Consider the following 25395-nt stretch of genomic DNA (forward strand, 5'->3'; position numbering starts at 1 on the left):
ATTTTACCAAATGTGGAATCAGAGTGATTTTAATCATTTTACAGCACAGAATCATGTGGCCCATGTTCTATTTCTGTACTGTATTCACAGGACCAAATGATTGTACATATAAGCACTGGAATATAGCCAGGTTATTCCTGACTGTTTATTAGAAGATTCTGGGAAGGAAAGATGGCATTAGAATTTGTCACAGACATCAGCAGGAAGACACCTAATATCCTCTATGCACATCCACACAGCCAGGGCTGACAACACAGGTGCTCTGGGACTTAAAACCAGTCTTACATCCATGAACTTTCAGTGCCTGTACATAGGGAACATGCTCAGATTGGGAAGGAATTCTATCTTAATTTCCTTGGTATAGTTCTTGGCCTGGTTACATTCTAAGTTTAGATACAATCCTCTTACCTGTCTATTATGAACAAACAGGACATCATCTGAAATAACCATGGTAGTGATGCTGCACTCTTTATGTTGGGATAATGTAAACAAAACACAAAAGCCTTCTGAGAAGGATTATAAAATTGGTCTGGGTTTCCACTTTAGGCAAATATTTGTCCTCATTGGAAAGCTTTACCGTGAATATCATCTTGCCCTTCAAAGATCCAAAATATTTCTGGGAGTCATTTTCCTCTCAGGTGGCTGCACACACAAAGGAATTATGTTCTCTGAAAATATACAAATTCAATGTTCTTGAATGGTGCTGGTGACTTCTTAGCCACAAGAGAAGCAGCTCTGTCCTTACAGGCCTAATATTGGGCAGCTCCTGTACATGTAGACACCTGAACTGGGCCTCGGTTTGGAATGGATAGACCACTTTGAGGGTCTCTCTCCATCTCTGTCTATTGCAGGTGTTGTCTCTTAAGTTAAAGCACAAGTAACAAAGCCTGCGAAGTTGGAGAAAGAGAGAGAACTTTGTGAAGTATAGGCACTTGCTCTAGAATCCCAACTAGCAAGTAGTGGGTGAAATGAATGTTGGATCTGGCTGGGCTGGGTGGGTATATTATTCCGGGTTCTCTACAGTAACAACTTATAGAATGAATACCTCTATATACATAGAAAGGGGAGTTATTAGAATGACTTATGGGCCTGGAGAGATGGCTCAGTGGTTAAGAGCATTGACTGCTCTTCCAGAGGACTTGGCTTCAATTTCCAGCACTCACATGACAGCTCACAACTGTAATTTCAGTTCCAGGGAACCCGACACACCTGGCAAAACACCAATGCACATAAAATAAAAAAGTAAATAAAAATTTTTAGAATGACTTACAGTTTGTGGTCCAGCTAATCCAACAATGACTGGCTGTGAATGGAAAGTCTAAGAATCCAGAAGTTGTTCAGTCCATAGGGCTAGATGTCTCAGCTGGTCTTCAATATACACTGGAATCCCAAAGAAGTAGGCCCTAATGCCAGTGAAGGAATGGACCTGATGGCAAGGTGAGGCCAAACAGGCAAAGAGCAAAAGTTTCCTTCTCCCCATATCTTTAGCTAGACTTCCAGCAGAAGGCATGGCCCAGATTAGAGTTGTTTTTTTTTTTTTTTCCAGCTCAAAAAATGCAGATTAAAGGTGTGTGTCTTTTGAGCTCAAAGATCAAGATTAGAAGTGGATCTTCTGACTTCAAAGAAAGCAAAAATCTTCCATTTTGGGGGTTTAGTTCCAGATGTAGTCAGGTTGACAATCAAGAATAACCATCACAGTTGGCATATCAAGGTAAGTTCAGCTAGACATGCTATGCCTACACCATGTGGCCTAGGGTCTGGTTCAAGGACACTGCTCTAGTTATCACAGGTGAATGTCCTATTACTCCTGACCTGGGACAGGTAGTGAATAGTAACAGACATCCATCTAAGCTGATTGTCATCGGGGAGAGAGACTCCAAAGGATTAATGGATTCTGTTCATACCAAAAGGAGGGGACATGCTGGGTTTCCAAAGCCACATCCATGCTGTGGATGTTATTATGGCTTGCTTTGTTCCAGTTCCTATCATCACAGTAACCCTACAGTCCTATAAAAACAGGCCCATGAGTGCAGAGAACAATCAGATGACACTTTTCTCTGAGGACCATGGCTTCAGAAAGTCTGTGGTCTCACTCTTACAGGTACAACCCAGGCCTAGGCTCTCAATCTGAAAGTGCTTTGAGAAAGTACACAGTCGTAAGTACAGAGCTGACAATGTACTTGTTTCAAGTTCCTCAGCTGTTAAAAGACCTACCTTGTACAGAGAATCCTGCCCCGGAAGATCACCCCAGAGGTAGGAGGCATTTGCTAATTCATAGGCAACTTCTGAGACGTACTGGTAGAAAATTAAGTTAAAGATAGAGCTATGCTGTGCCTTCCTTCTGGAGACTCTCACAGGTGCTGGCAGAGCCGCTATGCTCCAACCTCAGCCATCAGATGGCCCTGGAAGGCACATAAGGAATGACAATTTTAAGAGATATCTGAACTCAAATAGTAACAAATACGTGTTTCTCTTAGGAGTCTTAATTTGCAGTTACATCCAGCTAAATGAGGGAAAGATTTACAGATAGAGTAACAGAGACACTCAGGAAAAAAAAAATGCCAAAGAATGGGACCATGATATTAACAGTGTTATACCTGTGGTGAGAAATGAGAATGTCACAGCTAGAGAAACCTACCTTTAACTGGGTCTGGCCATATGCCTATACATGTGTCTGGGGGCGAATGGGATTTCTCTGAATTCTTGCTTCTTTACGTATCTTATCGGAATGGCAAAACCTGCCTCGCTTTGGTCATTGAGTGTCATTAACAATCTCTACAAGCCACTCAGGTCTCCAATGCAGCCAACTCCCAGTCATTGGAGCCATGGGCCATCAGGGGCCCAGAGAGCCTGGGAGTGGCTGGATGGTGGCAACCCAAGCTTCTCACTGAGAAACTGGAGTGGGGGTGTTTTTTATTATAGGTTATTATTTATTTTTGTAATAACTTGATTTTCAGGGAAATTATTACACCCTCCTCCTTACCTGGTAGACATTCATTCAGAGAGGCTATTAGTGAAGGGATAGGTGTATTCTTCTGATCTCTTAGCCCAGAAGCAGGAAGACAAGGTTCTCCCTGTCTCCCTGTCAACGAAGGTGGTTCTCTGCTGAGCTTTCCTCTAGAGTGGTACTGGATGAGCTATTATAGACATCTATAACCGTCTGACATGCCACCTCTCAGGGTTGTAAAAGTTCACGAAAAGACTTCACAACTGAAGAGGCAAAAACATAACCATTCCTTCAGCCCCATCGCACTCACCATTTTACAGGATGCTGGGGACTGAACTCAGGTCCTCATTCCATATGGCAAGCCTTCACAACCCAAGCCACCGCCTCAGCCCCATGTGCTAACTACTCTTGGGGACCCTGATGGACAGTCTGGCTGGGGAAAAGATGGAGCTTCATCTCAACGTTGAAAAGGCTTCCTAAAAAAAAATCCACTTCTTTTCAGTTCCGCTCCTGCCAGAGACTTCCCTGCATATGGTCAAGTTAAAATAAATCCACGCAAAAATAGAAATCTAAAATTAAATATTTAATTAGAACTCTGATTTGCTTTAAAGATAGGTGGCATTACACAGGTTATGTTACACTCTCTTTATAATTTTTTCTTTGACAAAAAAGATACTGTTCATTTTAACAGGCCGTTTTAATATTAATACATGTCGAATAGGATTGGAACTGAAAATCGGCTAGAGAGGGTAATTTTACATTATCGGGAAAATTACAGTTTTGTATTGTAAAAACATTTATTTTTTAACAATTTACCTACATGAATCAAAAAATTACAGCATATTTAATAATTTTACAAATTCTTCATAAAAAATATATCTCTGTACAAAAAGGTCTTCCGCACCTACGTTGTGACAGCAGCGTGTGGAGGGAACAGGAGGGGGGGGGGCAGCGACGATGGATGGTTTTCCTGATCATAATGCCAGCTTTCTTTTTCCCCTTTTTTATAATAGCTTTTGTTGTTGTTGTTGTTGTTGTTTACAAAATATTTTACAGAAGAAAAAAATTATTGCAGCTAGCCTGAAGGCAAGATGGGCAAAGACAAGCAACAGTTGAACAGCTTTGAAGCACATAACCTGTCACACATAGCGTGTCTCCTCACTGTGCTCTGGGGGCTTCAGGGAAAAGTCTTTCAGACCTCACTGAGGAAGGTATTCTTGACTGCCCTGCTGGGTCTTCAATGCCTCTGAGACCTGGTGAAACACCACACACAAAACACACACACACACACACACACACACACACACACACACACACACACAGATGCACGCACGCACGCATGTGCGTGCACTCATACCTTAGGAAGAATTGGGCCAGACTCTCACCTGAGAGTGCCACTCAGTGTTGGTGTGTTGGTTTGAAATACCTTGATGCAGTCTGGTAGCTGTAAGTCAGTTTTCACACAAAGGAAAACGACACTGGTCTGATAATGTGGCTCCTTGCATGTATGTATGCCCTGTCTGAGTTGTCTTCTTAATGTAACTGGCCAGCAAAGAGGCCAAGGATGTGGGGACAGAGACGTTAGTTTAGACTCCAAGATCAGCATTTTGCACCTAGTCAGAGTGACTCAAACTTAGATATGTACAATATATATATATATGTGTGTGTGTGTGTGTGTGTGTGTGTGTGCGCATTTTTCTATATACATCTAATATATATATTTATATATATATAGTGACCCTGTTCTCCCTTGTGCACTACAGTCCTTGGACCTTCTGACATTTTCTGTTTTGTTTTGGCTCAATGTGTAGTTAGGAGCACATTCTTGATGACATCATCTGAATTTCCCAGGGAGCCAATGAACCTCTGTGGACACAGAAGAACCCCAAGGATGTCAGCTTGGCCAGAGGAACCTGTGCCAATACCCCTTCACCTAGGACACAGACTCTTGCAACGTGGAACTCAGTGGACTGAGTGTCACCAGAAGCGGTCAGGAACCCTGACATACAATAGACAGCCCTTGCAACAAGGCAGGCTGGAGGGAGCCCTGGAGTACCCAGAATTCAGACCTTCCAAAGCAGCAAGCTGATATCCTAGTTGGCTCCTTTCCTCAGAGGTCCTCTGAGAAGTCCTGCATTTAATTATCATGTAGATAGACAGATATTTCCGTCTTAAAGCTAGGCATGAATGTAGTCACCATAGCAAACAGAACATCAGCATGACATCCTGACCCATCTATCAGTGCAAATCTGGAATGTGCAAAGGGGAAATTGTTACCAAGTTGACTGTGCATGAAACATCAAATAATAAAATAAGCATTATCTTTCCAAAAATACTTTTATCAAACAAATATAAATAAAAATAAACATGATCTTCTCTTTGAATTTCTTACAGACATTTCTCTGGCCCTGCCTTCTCTATAGACTGTTTATTTTATCCTTGTTGGCCATGCCACCTGTTTTATTTATTTATACCATAATGGATAGTCTATCAATAAGGAATTTTAGGTTTGAAAAATCATTGCAATGAATTCTTTTTTTTTTTTTTGCAAGAAAGGCAAATAATCTATAAAACAGATCATCATGAGGGTGTGCGAGCAACGCTTGCCCTTCCGATTCTGATTTTGACTTTGATTTCCTCTGAGCTTGGGTGTGGCTGTGAGATAGACTTTCAGTGCAGCACAGAAAGGTGATGCTACAGAACAGAGAAAAAAGACAACCAGAAGGAAAGACTGCCCTGTGAACTGAGACCCAGGAGTTCATGAGCTACTTAAAATAAATTACTATTCACATCTGTACATGGAAAACAGACATTGCTGGAGACCCCCTTGTTGATTAGTGTGGCAGAGACAATGCTTGTATGCCCGTGAGGAGGGAAAACAAGGGAGAAGGAAAAGTCTTCATGTCAACCATAGGAAGTTGGCAATGAATTTGACACATAAACCTGGCTAACAGAAACTAAATGATAAGATAACAACATAACTTCTTCAGAGTACTATCTCCTTTTCAAATTCTGTGCCGCATCTGGGGATATTTTGCCTTAAACCCAGCTTAACTGATGGTGGCATCTTTTGCTTGACAATACAGTATGAGGAAATGCTTATGTACAATGTATCATGTATATAAACCCTGTGTAAATAGTTTGTTTAAAAATCAGACTGAGTCATTCTTAACACACTAGTGCAAAATGTTGAGAATCAAAAATTCTGGGATGGAACAGCTGACTTGTGAGATCTGTGAACATCCCTCGTGATTGGTGGATGCCCAGGGGAGCCCAAAAAGCCTCAGAGCTTGCTTGTCATGTCTCAGGCAGGGCAGAGTGAAGCAAGTGTATGCGTACACATTTTCCAGAAGGAGTCTTCTCCAGGAAGGTGTTTCTTTTGTAGAGAACTCACATCCAATGAGCAGGGTTAGAAAAGAAAAGAGAAACACAAAACACATATCAAGTTGCTACCATTTCGTCGCTGCACCTGAAGGATGTATCCATGTGCTCAGAAGACTACATCCAAAGGCATCCTGGCCACACAGAGACACAAAAGTCAGAGGCATTAAGTACCACCTGTCTGTCAGACCCCACGGTCTTCTTTTCCCTCACTGGGGTTGGCATCTTGATTTCTGGTGGAGGCAGCAAGGCTTTTACAATCCACTTTCCAGATGAAGATGTGTTTGCAAGTTGATCCTCAAAAGACTTGGTCATGACTGAGAAGAAATTTCCACTGCGTTATGCCAGCAGATGATGGCCAAGGTTGCTGCAGCAAGGCAAGAGTAAAAGGGAAGGTGGTATATGGCACCAAAGGATTTTACTGCTTGTCCATCAGAGGTATGGCTATGAATTGGTCCTAGGGGGCACTGAGGGCTATACCACTGTACACACTGTGTTCAGAGTCGTGTCAAACCTCACAGCCTTGGCCTCTGTGGGTTTTAAGTTTGTATCATACATGGGGTTTTCAAATGAAGCTTGTCCATTACTGTTCTCGTGGCCAGCATAGCCATTATACTGAACTTTTGGTCTTGTTCTAAAGAGAAAAGAGAGCACACAGTCAGATCCTTAACTGCAGAGGCACAGGTTGGTTTCCTAGCCTCCACTCAGTCTCTAAGACTTCCTCAGCAGGAAGTATTCCTGTAAGGTTAGGGAGAGGGTAGGGGGCACAGCAGCTACTTCACCACAGTTGACTCTTTAAAAATTGGTAGTTGGGATTATAAATAGAACATAAAATTGTAAATAATTTCCAAAATTAAAAAAACAAAACAAAACAACTCTCTATGCACTGAAGGACGGTTTGGTGCACCTTCTAAGGTGGCAGACAGGGAGATGTTGGATCTGGAAAGCTATCCATCACCAGCAAGCTCAAGGACTTGGTGAAGCCACCGTGAAATTCATCCTCACCCTATGAGGTGGTGTCACTCAAAGCCATGTCAACTTCAAATAAGTTCATCACCATTACCACAATTCACTGAGTGCTGATTACTTTTGCAATGTAATTTTTTTCTCTTGTGGGTTGAATATAAGCCAGTTTAGGGCTGGAGAGAGAGCTTGGCAAGTTCAGAGCACTTGCTTTGGGGGGTCCAGATTTGGTTCCCAGCACCCACATGGCAGCTCACAATGGCCGGTACCTTCCATTGTCTTCTCCTGGCCTCCATGAGCACAGCACACACATGGTGCACATGCATACAAACAGGCAAACACTCATACATAAAACAAAAGAAATAACTATTTGTGAAGAGCCTGTTTATTGTAATGAAACTCAGCATTAAAATGTTTCTATACTTTGTAGTTAAAGGAGACCCCTCTATCCTAGCAATGAGGAGACAGAGACAGGTAGGTTGCTGGAGCTCTCTGGCTTCCAGTCATCCTGGCCAAATGGGTGAATTCTAGGTTCAGTGAGCAATTGTGTTTCAAAAAGAAAGTTGGAGATCTATAGAAGAAAAGACCCATTGTATACCTCTGGCCTACATATACAGATGAATGTATGCCTAAGCACCTGTATGCATACCTCTACACACTAAAAAAGTACATATAATACCTATGTACCAGAACACACTACCCAAGAAAGAAAATGGAAAAAAATAATCTAAATACATCTGGTCATCTTCCCCCTCCCTTTATTTCAGAAGAAACCAGATAAGAACAATATGTCATGTGAGAAAAATATCACATTCATGTAAATAAGCACACATTTGTCACAACCACCTGAGAACAAGTAGAGAAAAAAAAAAACCAAATATTCATCCCTAATGACTTACTCATTGATCATCTCAGGTTTTAATCTGTTCATTAACAGAATGATAAATAGAAAGTGTGTGTGTGGTGATGTATTGTGTCCCCCAACATACTATGTCTCCAATAAAATAAAACTTGCCTGGAGATCAGAGGAAAAAGCCAGCCACTATATAGAAATCAGGCAATAATAGCACACTCCTTTAATTCTATGACTTGGCAGGCAGAGATCTGTCTGGATCTCTGTGAATTCAAGGCCACACTGGGAACAGAGCCAGGTGTGATGGCACACATCTTAAATTCCAACAATAGTTAACCATGGAGGTCTAGAGATCTGTACAGACAGACAGGAAATGACAGAGCTTGGCAGGAAGAAGAAGTGATGTAACTGCCAGAGAGAGCAAATCAGAGGGCAGAACAGCAATAGGCATGGGTAGAAAAAAAGTAGTTGGCCTTTGGAAGCTCTGGAGTTGGTGAGGTGAGGTTAGCTGTGGCTTTCCCTAATTCCCTGATCTCTCAGGTTTTCACCCCTATATCTGGCTCTGAGCTTTTTATTAATAAGACCATTTAGCAATTCATCTACATGTGTGGTTTTCAGAAAATTGGTCTCTGTCAGTAGAACACCTCTCTGTAGCTGCCCCAGGAGTCAGAGACACCAGCGACATTGAACTTGGAAAATGCTTGAGGAGCACTAGTCAGCAAACAAATCTCATTCAGCATTAATGAACAAAAGACCTGTCTGACATTTGGACCAGAGTGACCCTGTTCTTTTTCTGCTAGAGAGATACAGGGACAGAGGAGGAGATGCAGCCAGAGTCCAGGTCTATCTCATTGAGGCAGGTTGTGTCAGAACCATGGGTTCTGACTGAGAACCTCTTCCTAATATAGAAGAATGAGGGAAAGGAACTCCAGCCTACTGGGACTTTGGGGGGTATCTGTAAAGCAATGTCCAGCCACATCATTATGGAATGTCTTTGTCTGCTGGAGCTGAAAGATGAGCACTATATGAGCACTAAAAACTTGGTGCTCATAGCAAGAACTCAGAAGAAAATCACCTGGTGAAGGGCTGGGACATTGACTCTCCACATCCTTTCTTTCTCAAAAATTTTCATTTTGTTAATATGGCCAGGAAGTAGAGAGAGAACAGATCCTATGGAACTGCTCATCACAGTGGCGTCACTCTATCCCTGGTGAGCCTGAGAGAAAAACCTGGCTTCTTCCTATATTCACCATGCAGCCCTTTCAGTTTATATGGATTAAGGGGGAGGGATCCACCAGTGTCACCAAAGGCTCCAGTCACTGGAGAAGGCAGCAGTTCATTTTCTTGCCAGCTGGTGTCAGTGTGGGAGCCATCCCCCACATCCCTTCTTGGAAGTACCTGACCACTGAGATTTAAAGATGAACACTGTAATGTTCTAAATACACCCTACGCTACCATGTCTAGGACTTCAGATAGAGTCAGAAGAACTTATTTAACTCACACATGAATACAGATGATTGGACAGTATTGTCATTGGCAATGACAATTGATTCTGATCCACAGAGGTGTCAGCCTCTTAGGGACAGCCTAAGGACTCATTCTCTGACACACAGGGAATTGTCCATCTGGTCTCAGGGCTGAGAGAGGACCAGAGTCTCTCACCTGACAGGGTCAAAAAGCAAGTAAGCCTTTCTAATGGTGCAGACCTGCGGTTGGGGTGAGGACACTAGATGGGTGAAAAATAATTTACAGGGATTATGAGTTCTTGTTTTTGCTGTTAACACCTAGGGCATTCTGAAAGCAGCAGCATTTTAATTTCCTCATCTTTAAAATAAAAGTGCCTCCTGCTGTGGGACACATGGTGGCTGTAACATCAGCAGAAAGAGAGATGAATTCTCCAAAGACTTGTTGTCTAGGGTATATTTTCTTCAAAATAAATAACAATGTGGTTATATGTCTGTGGAGAGCAGAGGGCGCCTTGTATACATGTGTATTTCTTTTTCACATGGGCACAGCCATATTAAGGACCCAATGACTCAGGCACATGGGTGTGGCAAAGCTTTCCCCATAGGAGTCAAGTTTAAAGAGATGGAAAAGCCTTCATTTGGTCCAAGTATGAATGTTCACAGTGTGTGCAAAAGTTAGCCGCTTCCTTTTCCAAAAACTACAACCTGAGAACGCACCCCACCATAGACCTCCTTCCAAGAAGAGCTAGCCTCTCTCTGTTGTGCTGTGTGTAATAAATATGCTGAGGTTCTGGGTTATTTGATGGTTGGTGTTGTTCCAGGTAAGCAAATGTGAGCCAGCTTTTCTGTGCATGGATTTTCATGTCTGTTCTTCCTTCATTCCCTGATCACCTTAGTCAGGGTTCCAAGACCAAGCTGTGCAGGAAACAGCCAGTATCTGGGACTTCTTTCATGTGGTTGTGTTTTTACAGGAATAATACTGAGAGCCACAGGCAACTGAAGACATAGCTGCAAACTACTGAGAGTCTTAGAATCTTGTGTTGTCTTAAGTAGAAGGCAGTATACATTTAAAGAAATTCATTACATATCTTATTTTAAACCTCACTTCAGTTTTGTTTGTATAATAAAGATTGAATGGAAAATAGTGTATTATATAAACAAATATGTGATACACTTAAGAACTAACTAATCTTGTTTCAGGGGGTTATAATTGTGCTATTTTTATAAAATGCTACTAATCAAAAAACTCAGCATTTTAGAGTGATTTGGCATATAACAAGTTTTCCCAGAATTATATTATCCAAATTGAGAAAATGCACACAAGGACTTTGAATTCTCCACAACCAGTGTTTGCTTGTCTATTTTATACAGGGTCTTGTGTAGCCCAGGCTAGCCTCAAAATATCTATGTAGATATGTTGAAGATAACATTGAACTGCTGGTCTAACCTGCCTTCACTTCCCAGATGCTAGGATTACAGAAATACAATGGGAATAGGACCCAGGGTTTTGTGCATCCTACACAAGTTCTCTGTCAACAGAGGTGCATCCCTATCCTGGCTAGAATGTTCCTTTTGTTTATTCATACATACATTTTTAACCCTAAATAAAGAACCCATTTATTCAATTTCTCCCAAAACCTCTAAGTTCTGACATTTTCCCATTAACAAGGATTTTCAAGTTAATAGATATCAATGCGTCTTTCCAAGAGATAGAGCACAGATAGCTACTCAGACGTATTAAGAACTTTCTAATTTGCTGAAGGAAGAAAGCCACCACAAATATATAAACCTTTGATTCATAGAGTTGAAAGGGCCAAAGAAACTTTTTTTTTTTTTTTTTTTTTTGCCTCTCCTGCTAAAAGGTTGCAACTCTCCCAAGGCTCTGATGTCCTTTGGGCTTGCTACCAGCATACGCTTATATTTAGACCAGTCATTCATTCCTTTAAAGCTGATTACTTAGACATGTCCTGCTGACAAAACAGATGAAATCAAACAATGAAAAAAAAAACAGAACAAAACAAAAATCATCCGCAGAAATTCTGGAGTCTACACGTTCCTATCTAAGGAAGCATACCTGCATTCTGTGTCACCTGTTTGGCAATATGAAACCTATGTGCATGTGAATTCAAGCATGCCATTGCTCAAGTCAACACACCACACCAACAACCCTTGCAGGGCACTCACACCTCTGCAGTACCTGTGTTTGTAGAGGTAAAATGCAAACCCTGATAAAATTAGAGCAAAGAAGGGAACAAGGATCGCAGCTGCCACAGAGCCGCTACTGGTGCCCTGGTAATGATTTGAAGACTCTGCATCAGAGTTGGAAGGATCTAGAAGACAAAAGGAATTGGAATTTGAAGTTATTATATATTGCTTAGGCAAAAGAAGAAAGGTGTCTCTGACATATATTAAAGATGAACACAAGAATCAGAATTTACATCCCAGAGGAAAGCCACCCAGTGTCCTTTCCTGAAGTCTGCTTGCTCTTCAAGCTTGCTCTCTGGGGCTTTTCCTGTGCTGTGTTTGCTATGCAAATGGAATCTTCTAGACCTTTCACTTAGGTTCATGGCTCACAGGTCACCCTATCCTATCAAGCATCAGTGTTTTACTACTTTTCTGATGCTGACTGATATTCCATAGTATCAATGTATGCACCACATTTTCCTTATTTTATTCCTGGACTTTTCATGAGTTTCCTCTTGAGCAATGATAAAGAGGATGCTAGAAGCATCTGGAACATAGATGTAAGGACGTGCATTCTGTTTTCTTTGCAGGGTAAGTGGGGTGCAGTTTTCTATGACACTCTATGTCTAATTTTGATGAACCTCATTTTGCATACCCAGCAGTTGTACTGTTGTGTCACATTCTACTGACAGAATCTGAACCCCAATCCCTCTGCCTCTTTGACAAAACTTATTTTGATTTTGTCTCCCCCTATAGTAGGGCCTACAAAGTAGTGTCTTGGTGTAGTTTTGATTTGCATTTCCGCAATGACTAATCTTGTCTGGGATGTTCCTCTCAATGGTCAGCTTGATGAGATCTGCAGTCATGGGGCAGATAAGGCTCTGGGTATGCCTGTGGGGAATTATCCTGATTGCATTAATTGAGGTGGGAAGGCCCACTCCCCGGAGCTGATGGTATCATTCCTTGACTGGGACACTGGACTGTATAAGTGGTAAAAACAAACTGAGAACACACTCATCACTCTCTGTTTTCTGATTGTATATGAGATGTGATCAGCACCCTCAAGCTGCCACTTGATTTCCCACCACAATGCACTATAACCTGAACCATGAGCCAGAAGGAAGCCTTTCTCCCTTAAGCTATTCCCGCCAGAATATTTGATCCCAGTAATGGGAGAAGAAGCTAACAAAATGTCCAACATCCTTTGTGGGCTTGTTGTCTATTTGTACATAATCTGGGAAACTTATGCTCCCCACTTCCTATGTTATTGGCTTGGTCATCAACTTCTATGATACAGAGCCAGGAGTCCTTTATGTATTCTAGATACAAACAAGTGTTCACATCTACCATGTTCAAAGATTTCCTCTCATTCTGTGTGTATTGCGGGAATTATTCATTTTTTCCTGTGGAAACCAATTCATACTAAATTTCTTGTGGATGCTTCCACATTCAAGTTATCTTTCAGATTAACTTGATTTCAGTATCCATTCAACCATAATCATGTTTATTTGGTTTATCTACTGGAGACAATTAGGAGGTTGTTATTCTTATCCATAAAAAACTTAAAAAAAAGTTTTATCCAGCATTCTTAAATGAATGATGGCCTCTGGGGCATCACTAAAACATTGGCTTTTCTAATTAGCTGAAAGGGAGGCTCACTTGGGATCCAAACTATTTTCTAAAGCAAATTGTTTCTTTCTGACAATAAGGTCACCATCCCAGGAGAATAAAGATTTCTTGCTAATACAAGCTGTTCTTTGGTTCTGTTAAAAAGAATGGGGTAATTTGAAGAAGACACACCAGAATCAATGATGGTTTCCATCCTCCAATGGATGGGTAAACACTGACATGCCTGTGTTCTCTAGAGCAGCTCCCTGGTGTGTGTGTGTGTGTGTGTGTGTGTGTGTGTGTGTGTGTGTGTGTGTGTAAGAGGAAGAGAGAGAGAGAGAGAGAGAGAGAGAGAGAGAGAGAGAGAGAGAGAGAGAGAGAGAGAATTGCCAGAGGGTGGTAAACAGAGAAAAAAGGAGGACAAATTCAAGCTGGATTTGGCCTAGAGCAAGAGAAAAACTTCAGCCATGGCTAGTGTTCCGCTAACACATTTATTTGGTTCCATCATGCCCAGATAATACAATCCACTTTGAAAGATTGTCTCAGCCTACTGACACTCATTTATGTTCTTCTGATTAGGAGATTGAGGTTGGGATGGCAGAAAGATAACATTTTACAATGGCTTGCCCTTACTGACTATTTTTGTTTAGTTACCTACAGGTAGGTGACCTCTTTCCTTCCCCGCCCTGGGTATCTGGCTTCCTATGTATCCAGGATCACAGTCTACATAGCAATATTCTTCTCCACACAAGTCAATGCCGTGATGACAGTATGTAAGTAAGGAAAGCAGTTTATTCTGTTCAGGGAAAAATATGGCGCTAATCTCATTTCACTAGTGTGTCCGCTTTCTTGTTGGTGAACACGGATAATGGCCTCCATGTGAGCAGAACTTGGAGTGCACAAAGCCAGCACTGTTTGGAATCTAGCCTAGTGAGTCACTCTAAAGTTGGGTGGGTAGGGAGGTAAGGGTGGATCTGGGAGGAGTTGGGGGAGAAGAGGTGAATGTTATGTATTAGATGAAACTCTCAAATAATTAATAAAAATCTATTTATAAGACTTGGCGGGCACCTTGATCACTTCCATTCACCTTTTTGAGTCACCTCTTTTCAGTTTCTCCAAAGGACCATTTAAAGGACCAATTGATCTTTGCTTTAAACAAACAAACAAAAAGGAAAGCTTACCTTGTCTTTCCAGCTTGAACTTTCCAAAGTCTTTTCCATGTATATCACCCTGAAAGGAGAATCCTCCTCTTTCAAGTCCCGAGGACACCTGGTTTGCAGAAAGGAGGGCAGAGCAGAAGAAAAAGAGAAAACTCAGCTGTCACTCAAACATCACTAATACCACTCAGACTTAGATAGTGCATGCCCAGAGTATAATTTCCCCCAACTTTCTTTAACGACATATGTAAACTGAAAATCAGTATAGAGTTCAATTGAAAGCAACATTGGAAGGGGCATGGTCCCAGTTTTACCCCTAACATGATCGATCATCCATTCTACAAGGTCACATGGCAATGGCATTCCCTAATGAGGAACACTGTGTATTAGCACACAACTCTCATTACGTGAATTCACTTTAACCATAAGATCATTCCAGGATTCTGTGTAACTTTGTTAGACAGCAAACTGGAACGCAACAAATGTCAGACTCGCAGAGAAGAACACCAAGCAGAACATGCTCACTTTGCTTTCCACGTTTAGTGATCATGACTCTTGGAACCTTCAGATAATATTCTAGGTGGTCTTGAAATATCCACAGTTCTGATGGGGAGGGCTGTGCTGTGGTGTTAGCAGAGCACAGCCTAGGCTGATGAACCTATTTGCCCTCAGCAGCAACAATCCCTTCACTCTGGACCAACTTATTTCTCATCTCAGAGATTTGGTTACTGCCAGTATCAAATGTTGTGAATGGTGGCTATACTTCAGGGGTACCTTCTGAGTTCCAGAGGTATGGACAGTGTTTCCCCTGCCTAGAATTCTCAGTGGATCACAAACTCTTCTGCCCCACCTCAAAGTGTGATGACCATGTGAAAAACTTCTTGACAGTACTTACATAACCATCAAGTCCCCAGTTGTCATTTTCAAACTTGCTTACAAAAATATCTGCTGGGCCTTTGATATGAAAGGCTTTCAGAAGTAGGTGGGCCTCTTCCTTCTTGTAGACCCCTGAAAAAATGTCACAGCTGTCAGTCCTGAGGAATTCGGAGTCAGTGACTTGACCATTCACCCATCCAATAAGGACCAGTTACAGTGGGGAATCATGTCACAGACAACAGAACATTTAAACACAAGTTTTATTTTTAAGATTGAGCCTTAATATTTTTTACCTTTGTGGGGTTGGAGAAAAACCACTTCTTACCAAAGTCCTTGAATGGCTCTTTCTCAAACAGATATATCATTGCACTACACTCAACATCGCTGTCCAATAAAAAAAAAATTAATATGAGCTTTAACCTGAATTTTTCATTCATATTTTATTTGCTTCTGAAGACAGGGGTGTGTAGAAAAAACAGTCCAACATCCTAATTCAAAACACAACTCCAGGGAAGCTACCTAGAAAATGGGACCCTAGGAAAGACACAGGGATCACCCTATGACAGAGAAATGGATGAGATCTACATGAACAACCTGGACGAAGGTGGGAGTAATGAAGGGCAAGGTTTGAGGGATAGAAAGCTTAGGGGAGCAGGAGATCCCAGCTGGATCAAGAACAGAAAGGGAGAACAAGGAATAACAGACCATGATAAATGAAGACCACATGAGAACAGGAATAGGCAGAGTGCTCGAGAGGTCCCCTGAAATCCACAATGATACATCCTCTGTAGACTGCTGGCAATGGTCGAGAGAAAGCCTGATCTGACCTAGCCTGGTGATCAGATAGCCAAACACCCTAACAGTGGAGCTGGAATTCTCATCCAATAACTGATGGAAGTGGATGCAGAGATCCTCAGCCAGGCCCCAGGTGGAGCTCCAGGTGTCCAATAGTTGAGAAAGAGGAGGGACTGTAAGAGCATGAATTGTTGAGCCCAAGATTGGAAAAAGCACAGGGACAAATAGCCAAATGAATGGAAGCACATGAATTATGAACCAAAGGCTGTGGAGCCCCCAGCTGGAGCAGGCCCTCTGGATAAGTGAGACAACTGAATAGCTTGAACTGTTTGGGAGGCATCCAGGCTGTGGGACCTGGACCTGTCCTTAGTGCATGAGCTGGCTGTTTGGAACCTTGGGCTTATGCAGGGACACTTTGCTCAGCCTGGAAGGAGGGGACTGGACCTGGCTGTACTGAATCCACCAGGTTGAAATGAATCCCCAGGGGAGTCTTGGCCCTAGAGGAGATGGGAATGGAGGGGAGGGGCTGAGGAAAAGGTGGGGGTGGGAGTGGGAGGGGGAGGACAGGGGAACCCATGGCTGATGTGTAAAATTAAAACACAAATATAATAATAATAAAAAGAAAAAAACCCACAACTCCTTTTTAGAGACAGCTTGCCCTGTTCATAGGAAAAGCATCATGGTGGGGGATTTTGAGGATAGCATGAGAGACAGGCAGAGGGAGCTAGTAGCTCCACCTCTCAGCTATACCTGCATGGGGCTGACTGTCATGCTGCCCAAAGAGATGTGATAGGAACATGCCTTGCACCAGCAATTAGGGCCCCACCAAAGGAGGAATACACACACCACAGACATTAACAACTAGTACTGAGTCTGTCATGTCCCACAGGCAGAGAGGATACAGGGCTAGGGGCCATGATTTGTAAAGTTGCACAGTAAACACAAGAATCCACTACCAATTTACTGGAGAAGCAAACTCTAACATCCCGTGAATGAGTTCCACAAGCAGACACCCAAGTGGGCGGGACCCACCGCCAACTGACCAGAGTCTCCTTTCCTACCACAGGCAATGCTGTGATTTTTTTTTCATGCATTTAGCTTCTAAAACGTTGAACTTGGACCCCAGTTCTACAAGCTGAAGGGAGAGATAACAAACCTATCTTCATGATATTTTTCATGGTTACAAAAAAAAATCCCTACAAACAAAACAAAACAAACCAAAAACCACATCCAGCAAGTGCTCCATGGATATCACTTCCGTCCTCTGGCCACTCCTCTTTAGATATCCCACTGTGGGAGGCCTGAGTGTCCCTGGATTCAAACACCTCCCGGTCCAGACCATTGGATTCCCAACAGCAATCTATGGAGACAGAGGCCTTAAATCCCCTCCCCCCCCCCTCTCTCTCCCTCTCTCTTCTCTCTCTCTCCCTCTCTCTTCTCTCTCTCTCCCTCTTTCTTCTCTCTCTCTCCCCCCTCTTCTCTCTCCCTCTCTCTTCTCTCTCTCCCCCTCTCTTCTCTCTCCCCCTCTCTTCTCTCTCTCCCTCTCTCTTCTCTCTCTTCTCTCTCTCCCTCTCTCTCTTCTCTCTCTCCCTCTCTCTTGTCTCTCTCTCCCTCTCTCTTGTCTCTCTCCCCCTCTCTTCTCTCTCTCCCCCCCTCTCTTCTCTCTCTCTCCCCCTCTCTTCTCTCCCTCTCTCTTCTCTCTCTCCCTCTCTTCTCTCTCTCCCCCTCTCTTCTCTCCCTCTCTCTTCTCTCTCTCCCTCTCTCTCTTCTCTCTCTCCCTCTCTCTTGTCTCTCTCTCCCTCTCTCTTGTCTCTCTCCCCCTCTCTCTTCTCTCTCTCTCCCTCTCTCTTCTCTCTCTCCCTCTCTCTTCTCTCTCTCTCCCTTTCTTGTCTCTCTCTCTCCCTCTCTCTTCTCTCTCTCCCTCTCTCTTGTCTCTCTCTCCCTCTCTCTTCTCTCTCTCCCTCTCTCTTCTCTCTCTTCCCCTCTCTCCTCTCCCTCTCTCTTCTCTCTCTCTTTCCCTCTCTCTTCTCTCTCTCCCTCTCTCTTCTCTCTCTCTCCCCCTCTTTCTCCCCCTGTCTTCCTCTCTCCCCTCTCTTTCCCTCCCTCTCTCTCTCCCTCTTATCTCTTTCAAAGGGTATATGATAAAGTTATTACACCACAGCATCCATGTAAAAATGAAAATGACACTGCATGAGAAGCGCTTGAAGTATGTCTGACCCATAAACCAGAGCTTCCTGTGTTACTTGGGCCTCTTTACCAACCTATGATGCAACTCATAAGGAACATGCACGTCAAGAAACAAGACACCCAACCAGCTTAATTGAGAGCCATGGAGTTCTGGATATAAATGGAAGATTTCTAATTTACTATGTTATTCACATAATTAAAAAAAAAAGTTCCCTTTCTGTGTTAGCTCCACAATCCTTGGAAAGAAAAACTGGCAGGAACAGACCATGGTGGCTGAGGACTCCAACCGCATTCAGCATAGGCAAAGCTGGAATGGTTTTAGTTAGATGTGCTGTGAGGTGCCATGGCACATACCTGTCAGCTCCAGCTGCACCTGTGAGGATGTGGTGAAGGTCGCATTCACCTTGCTGCTGGTTGCATTGAACCAGTCCACAGTGAGGGTCGCAGGCTGTCTTTTCCCCAGATATTCGTAATACCCCTTCCACACCGAATTGATGGAAAACACATCAGAAGGAACTGTTGGTGGAAGTGGAGACAGACCCACATTAAGACAGGTGCAGAATCTAGACATTTTCAAAACACAAGAAGGCCTAAGATTGCCCAGTGAGGAAGTACAGCCAAGGGCAACCACGAGAACTTGCTCCTAGTATGTGCAAAACACCAAAGGAGCAGGAAGACCAAATCTGTGGCTGGTGGTGAGGCTCTCACTGCTCTTTGGGAAGTTAGTTAGAAGCATGGCTGTGCTGGATTTGATGGACATGCCAGGTACAGAGGGTTCAGTGATTTGGTTCTACCAGTGTTATATTAGTTTTAGCCAGTAAGAAATGCACTCTACTGACCCCTGACTACTACTGCTAAATCACTGTCTTCCAGATTTACTCTTTGACAGTCATGGAAAATCTGGAGGAAATGACACTAGCAGTCTGTCAGGAGCCCCTGTTCCCAACAAATTGGCACTTTCCAGTACTTGATGGCTCCTGCCTTGAGAAGACAAAAGGTGTACCCATAGATTGTACTCTATGCTAACTTCTATGAGAAAATAATAGTCTAGTGTTAATTTTGAAAGGCAGACATGACAATATCAACTGTCACTTTTATATATGTTGGTTAAATATGGATATAAAGAAGCAGAGAGTCTTTGTAACATGACATTCCTCTGTGACAAGAATTGGTATAAAGGTAATTGGGATATTTCCTTAGTTTTAATTTGTCTTTTATATCTCCCTGGCAATGGTCATATATAAATTACTGTTCTACTGATGATATTAATATAAAACTGAACAGTACAACACCCTGTAAATACCCACCAATGTTAGCACTGAGACTCTCAGTATTTCTACCGTATAACATGTTTCTATCATTTAATTAGACAAAATCAACTGTAGATCGCATGGGTCTCAACAGTGTTGGAGTTGTTGGGGAGAAATATTTATTTCTCTGTCAATACAGAGCCTTTGGCAAACCCGACGATGTGATAGATGGTGATGTCAGAGCTACATCCATACTTCTCTTTCACTCCAAGTGACCATCTTCCCATCTTACTAGACCAACGAAGCCTACAGAACCCAGACTAGCAAATTAATCATTATGGACAAATCTAGTCTCATAGCTGCCTATGGCTTGGGTACACCTAACTTACTGATAAAGTTAAGAATGGAATAAGTTAAATTAGTAATGGGCTGATTAGTTATCAGCACAAGTATTTAAGATACTTATCAATAACCAACATTCAACATTGCTAATGATACACAGAAATTTTAACCCAAACCCACAAAATATCTTACTTTAGGTTACAATTGCCCCTAAAGTAACCATTTACCCATTAGAATCTACATGCTTGGCTGAGTATTTTGCTGTATATGGTACAACCACTGCCCTGAGCCACCACTGTGGATACATCACCATGACAAGCCAGCCTGGCTGTGTAGGATTAGGAAGAACCTAGGGCTTAGATCATTTCTCAGTCTCTGAGTTGAGATGTGATCATTGGTCATGGAGGAGACACTTTCATCTGGGGTCCCTTCTCAACTCACTCTCTTGCTGATGATCATGTGTAAGAATAAGGCAAGGATTAGGTCACTGAGCTCTATTATAATATACTGCCCTGACCAACATCCATTTTAATTAGCACTTCCCTTTCGAGGACATGATCAAAAGGTATATATTTATGTTTGTCCCTACCAAGGTGTTTGTAACTATTTCAACACCTGTAATACAAAGTTGGCAAATAAAAGTCAGGCTGAAAGTCTACAGTAACAAAAGCATATTCTGTTTTGTTTTCCCAGGGTAAATGTTGCCTTGCAAAGTGTTGACTTTGTCATTAATTTAGAAGTTATAGTTAAATAAGATAACTAAAGATCGAAGCTTATTTTCACTACTTGTGTACAGATTGGGGAGAGCCCCCTAACCTCACTGGCAGGCTTCTTCCTCGTCTGAGAATCAGAGAAGTAGGTAGCATTTTGAACTATCTAAATTGCAAACTGCCTTCCAGGTAGCTTCTGAAATACAGTTTTATATCCAAGAAACTAGGGCTAAAACTTGAATAAGGAAAGTACTAGTCAAGTATTTTGTATTTTTACAAAGTTTTCCTGTTTTTGGTTAAAAGCAAAGTCAATCATGGCTTCAAACGGAACTTTGGATACATTTTGTTTACTCAGTGCACATTTAAGCTTCTGACACAGATCTGCTATGCAGATGTTTCCAGCTGTGACACCTTTCCCTGGGAACAGCACGGCATCTATTGGATTCTCCACATGAAATATTATCAAGGGGCCGCATCTGATGGCAGGCTAAAACCTTCATTCTAGAAGACAGAAGATGCCTGAGTTATGGAGATACTGGAAAAAAATAGGGCTCCACATTTGAACTGCTCAAATAATGACTTTGAAGCTGTCAAATGCCTTGAGTGTGCTAACTCCCTCAAGGAGGGGGATTGCAACCCTATTTATAAGGCTCTCCATCATACCACATGTGGGGCCAAAATGCCCAATGTGTCTTCTAATGAAGCCTTGTACAGATCACACCAAAGGCTTCCTTTTATGTGGTGACATTCCACTAACAAGCCACTAGGGTGAAGGAAACAGAGGTGTGTGCAGGTGTGGTGCTTAACGGGGGAACCGACAGATTCAGAAATTTAAATTCAAAAATCATTTCACTGTGCAGGGCTGAGAACACATGAGTTTGGTTGAAAGCTAGAGCTCTTCTGGTATACGAACCTGGAGTTTTAGTAACTGTTTCATTAACTTCTCTCACTCCTTTACCTACAAGTAAAAAGACACATGATCATTTTAAAAAACATTGATGTTTTGGAATCAGGTTGAAAAAAATTGTCAGATTGAAGCGATTCTCCTTCCTCTGGATTTATAAAAATGTACAAGATAAATATTGTATGCGTAAACACTTCCGACCCAGGTATTCACAGCAGAATCTCCTTGCGTTTGCAGCAATGCTGAGCTCAGTGGTGAGGCCCGTGCTGTGCCTCTGGAATGGAGGTTTGCACTAAGGGTGCTACAACAGAGAGCCTTGCAAATGAGGGTGGCCAAGGGGGAGATCCTGACAGCCTCTGAGCGGCCATGACTGATACCAGCAAGAAATATCCCAAGTGAGGAAAACGTCACAGTCCCTTGTTAGTCAATCCCACTACATCTGTGTATATATAGGATAATATTGAAGAATATCAACTTCCTTCCCCAATACATTATTGAGTTTGGTCAAAGTTAGATTCCTAAGCCCTCAGCTCTTATAGCATTGTACTAAACTGCAAATTATTTTATAAATATCTGTTCTCCTCTACTTATGATAAGGAATGAGACTCTAACTTGAGAACTGTGAATGTATGGGCTCCAGGAAATTCAAGATGAAGTTGGGATGCCTTGGTTCGCTGAGATGTCTGCACCCATTGCCAATGATTGTCACACTGGGGGTCCTGGGTCAGATGCTGGTGGCATTTCTCATCAGATCTGGCCCAGACTCAGTTCTCCCTTCAGTAAACACACACATTTGTGAGTGATTCAAGGCACTGTTTCCATGCTGATTGCAATTTTGCAGTAGAACCAATATCAGTAGTAGAAAAGCTGGTGTTTCACCACCCATTGCCTTGTGATCTTTAAAACAACACTGCTCATTTTATATATGCTCAGATTGCTGATGACATTTATTGACACTTCTTATTTCTAAAGATAATACTATTTCCCAACATCATAGCGTATATTGTTCTTTTAACACAGAGCAGAACACGTTTTTTCAGCCAAACAGCTTTCCTCTGCAGCTTAAAATTCAGTTAACAATGAAGTATAAACATCCATCTACTCTTGGCCCTTCTGTTGGACACTTTCTCTGCACACATCTAAGCCCACAAAGCCCAGGCACTGTGGAGCATTGCCTATGGGGCATTGATGCTCCATCACAATGTCACATGAGGATCCCTTGACCTGCACACTAGCCTGACCACAGGGGCTACTCTTTCTGGCTCTTCAGAAGTATGTTTTCACACCTCAACCAAAGACTTACTTTTACAAACAGGTGATTTCCCTGTCCATTTCATATCTGCTTTACATGTCCTGTGTTCGGATCCACCAGCAAGGAAAAATCCCGGATGGCAGGTGTAGACTAAAGTGTAGCCGAAAGCTGGAAGATCGATGGCTCTCACATCTGCATGGGCTGGGGTTTCTGGCTGCCGGCAGGCATGGGCTGAAAAGGCATTTACTCCGTTAAAAAGCTCTGGGGCTCTCTGTTCATTGCTAAACTGCTACATTACATGTATTCATGGGGACTAAAAGAGGAAAATTCTACAAAGGGTTATGAATTAGGGATTATATACTTGAGAAATATATACCACATACATACAAACACAAACATATATATGTGCACATATAATTGTAAAATTATGTATGTAAATTTAGAGGAGATCCCAGCTTTCATAAAAACAGAATACACTGGTATAATACAAAAAGAAATGCTATGTTAAACATCCCTAGGGTGGGGTGGGAGAGATGGCTTTGTGTTTAGGAGCACTTCTTACTCTCCTAGAGGACCTGAGTATGGCTCCCAGCATCCATGTCAGGGGGCTCACACCCTCCTAGTACTCCAGCCCCAGTGGACCGTCTTCTAGCCTCTGTGTATACTGGCATACACATAGAACATATAGATGTGCAAAATAAAAATGAAAGTAAGTCTTTACAAATCTGTAATAACCACCCCAATAAGCTAACATAATCAGATATATGCTTGGATTCTTGGCAGGCATCATCAAAAATATTTATTGCTTATCTAAATAAGTGTTAATTTTTGACATGTTTTGGAAGTTTAGTCATAATTGTAAGTTATATAAGCCACAATTATAAGTTCTTATATCTTTTAAAATTATAATTTGGGAACAAATAAAGTTGAAATACTAGTGTCCTACCATAAATAAAACCCATGCATTTTATAAAAACCATACATGTCTTTAGTGAGGACTTATAAGCCTCTAATTTTACAGTTGTGAATTTTGTTGCTTTAAGTATTATCAATAGTTTGTATTTTGGCAAGTTTTCAATCTTTATTCCTGCATGATAGCCACCTTCATAATGCACATATACACACTTGAGTGTGTGAGTGCATGGCCATGTGTAGGTATATACATAGCTTCTCCACATGGTTGAGAAGTGAGATAGATATATCAGCTTTGAAATTAGTGCATATCTGATCATTCTGACAAGGGAAGACACAGTAAATTATACCTTACCTGCCATAACAATAACTTTTCACAGCATTCAGCTAATGCTTTTATGCTCAACATAGCAAGGTATGGGGTTGCCTAAGATAAGCCGTGGGTGACATGAATCATTCAGTCCACATTCCCACAGCACTTCCTCATTCTCATGATTGAATCACAAAGTAAATGTCAATCCATCCATCACTATTCCAATGATCAGTTGTTATACACTTCCAGTGAGTCTCTAGCTACAACTCCATGCTGAGTGCATATACTGAGTGCCTGGTTCATTCTTTGATACAGTAAATGGAGTGTAGACAGTTGGAAGGATGGTTGCATGCTCAGGGCAGTGCTGAGTTTGAAGTCACTCTGTGTCCTGGGTTTCTGGCATTTGCCTCACATCAGCTGGGAACCTAGTTCCCTGTCACCTGCTGCCTCTTCCTATCCACCTGATGCATTGAATCTTGGGGTTGAAGACCATCATTACGATCAAGCCCTCAGTCTGGTTGGTTTGACTGGTCTAGGAACCTTAAGTGCATTTTGAGAAATGCACACATTTAGAATTAGAGAATGAAAAACAAACAAACCCATTGCTCTTCACAGTTTCCCTGGGAACTGTGACTTCTTTGCAGACACTCGCCAATGGTTCTTGCAGCTATGGGGGAAGAACCTGGACTTACGTATGCATTCTGTCTGTATCCCACTCCATGTGAGGTTTGCAAGGCAAGTTCGTGTGGTCGAGCCTTGGATATGGTAACCCTTCCTACATCTGAAGAACACGGTGCTTCCAACCTGAGGAAAAAAGCAACAGGGCTGCAGAGGAAGGACAGCACCCCAGAACCAGGGGAGGTGGTCCTGAACCTCCACAGGGATCAACACACCACCTCTATATGCATCGCAGAGCATCACACTCAAAACAGACTACTTGCTGAGTAATGGCAGCTGAAGAGTGGAAGAGGGTGGAGGATGATGTTAAAGAAGAGAGAACAGGAGCGGGATTGGACAACCAACATGGTTGTTTATTTGTGTCAACAGAGTATGCTTAGCATCATGACAAATGCCTGTTACAGGAGGCTAAGACATGAAGATTGCAAGTTCAAGGCCAGCCTGGACTACATCATGAGTTTCAGGTTACCCTGGGTTGTAGGTTGTAAGCCTGGCTCAAACAACAAATGCACACACATGTTTGCATTTTAGAAGTCTCCTTCTTTCATTTATGCCTTTTGGTGTATTTTCCTTCCCTCTGCTCCTTGTATTTGAAACCCCAGACAGCACCAGGGGAC

At 42.3% G+C, this 25395-nt stretch overlaps 1 protein-coding gene across 1 annotated transcript in view; it reads right to left on the reverse strand.

The window, feature by feature from the left end:
• Nucleotides 1-4633: 4633 nt before the first annotated feature.
• Nucleotides 4634-25395, reverse strand: part of Csmd1 (CUB and Sushi multiple domains 1) — a 600818-nt gene continuing 580056 nt past the window's right edge. Inside the window, exons 58-64 of the mRNA XM_036209300.1 lie at nucleotides 24793-24904; nucleotides 22927-23106; nucleotides 18772-18933; nucleotides 15455-15567; nucleotides 14584-14671; nucleotides 11808-11940; nucleotides 4634-6962 (exon numbers count right to left, since the gene is read on the reverse strand). Coding sequence (XP_036065193.1) covers nucleotides 6803-6962; nucleotides 11808-11940; nucleotides 14584-14671; nucleotides 15455-15567; nucleotides 18772-18933; nucleotides 22927-23106; nucleotides 24793-24904 — 948 coding nt within the window. The 3' untranslated portion in view covers nucleotides 4634-6802. The remainder of the gene's footprint in view (nucleotides 6963-11807; nucleotides 11941-14583; nucleotides 14672-15454; nucleotides 15568-18771; nucleotides 18934-22926; nucleotides 23107-24792; nucleotides 24905-25395) is intronic.

Source organism: Onychomys torridus, chromosome 17, assembly GCF_903995425.1.
Source record: "Onychomys torridus chromosome 17, mOncTor1.1, whole genome shotgun sequence".
In the NCBI taxonomy this organism is placed as follows: Eukaryota; Metazoa; Chordata; class Mammalia; order Rodentia; family Cricetidae; genus Onychomys; species Onychomys torridus.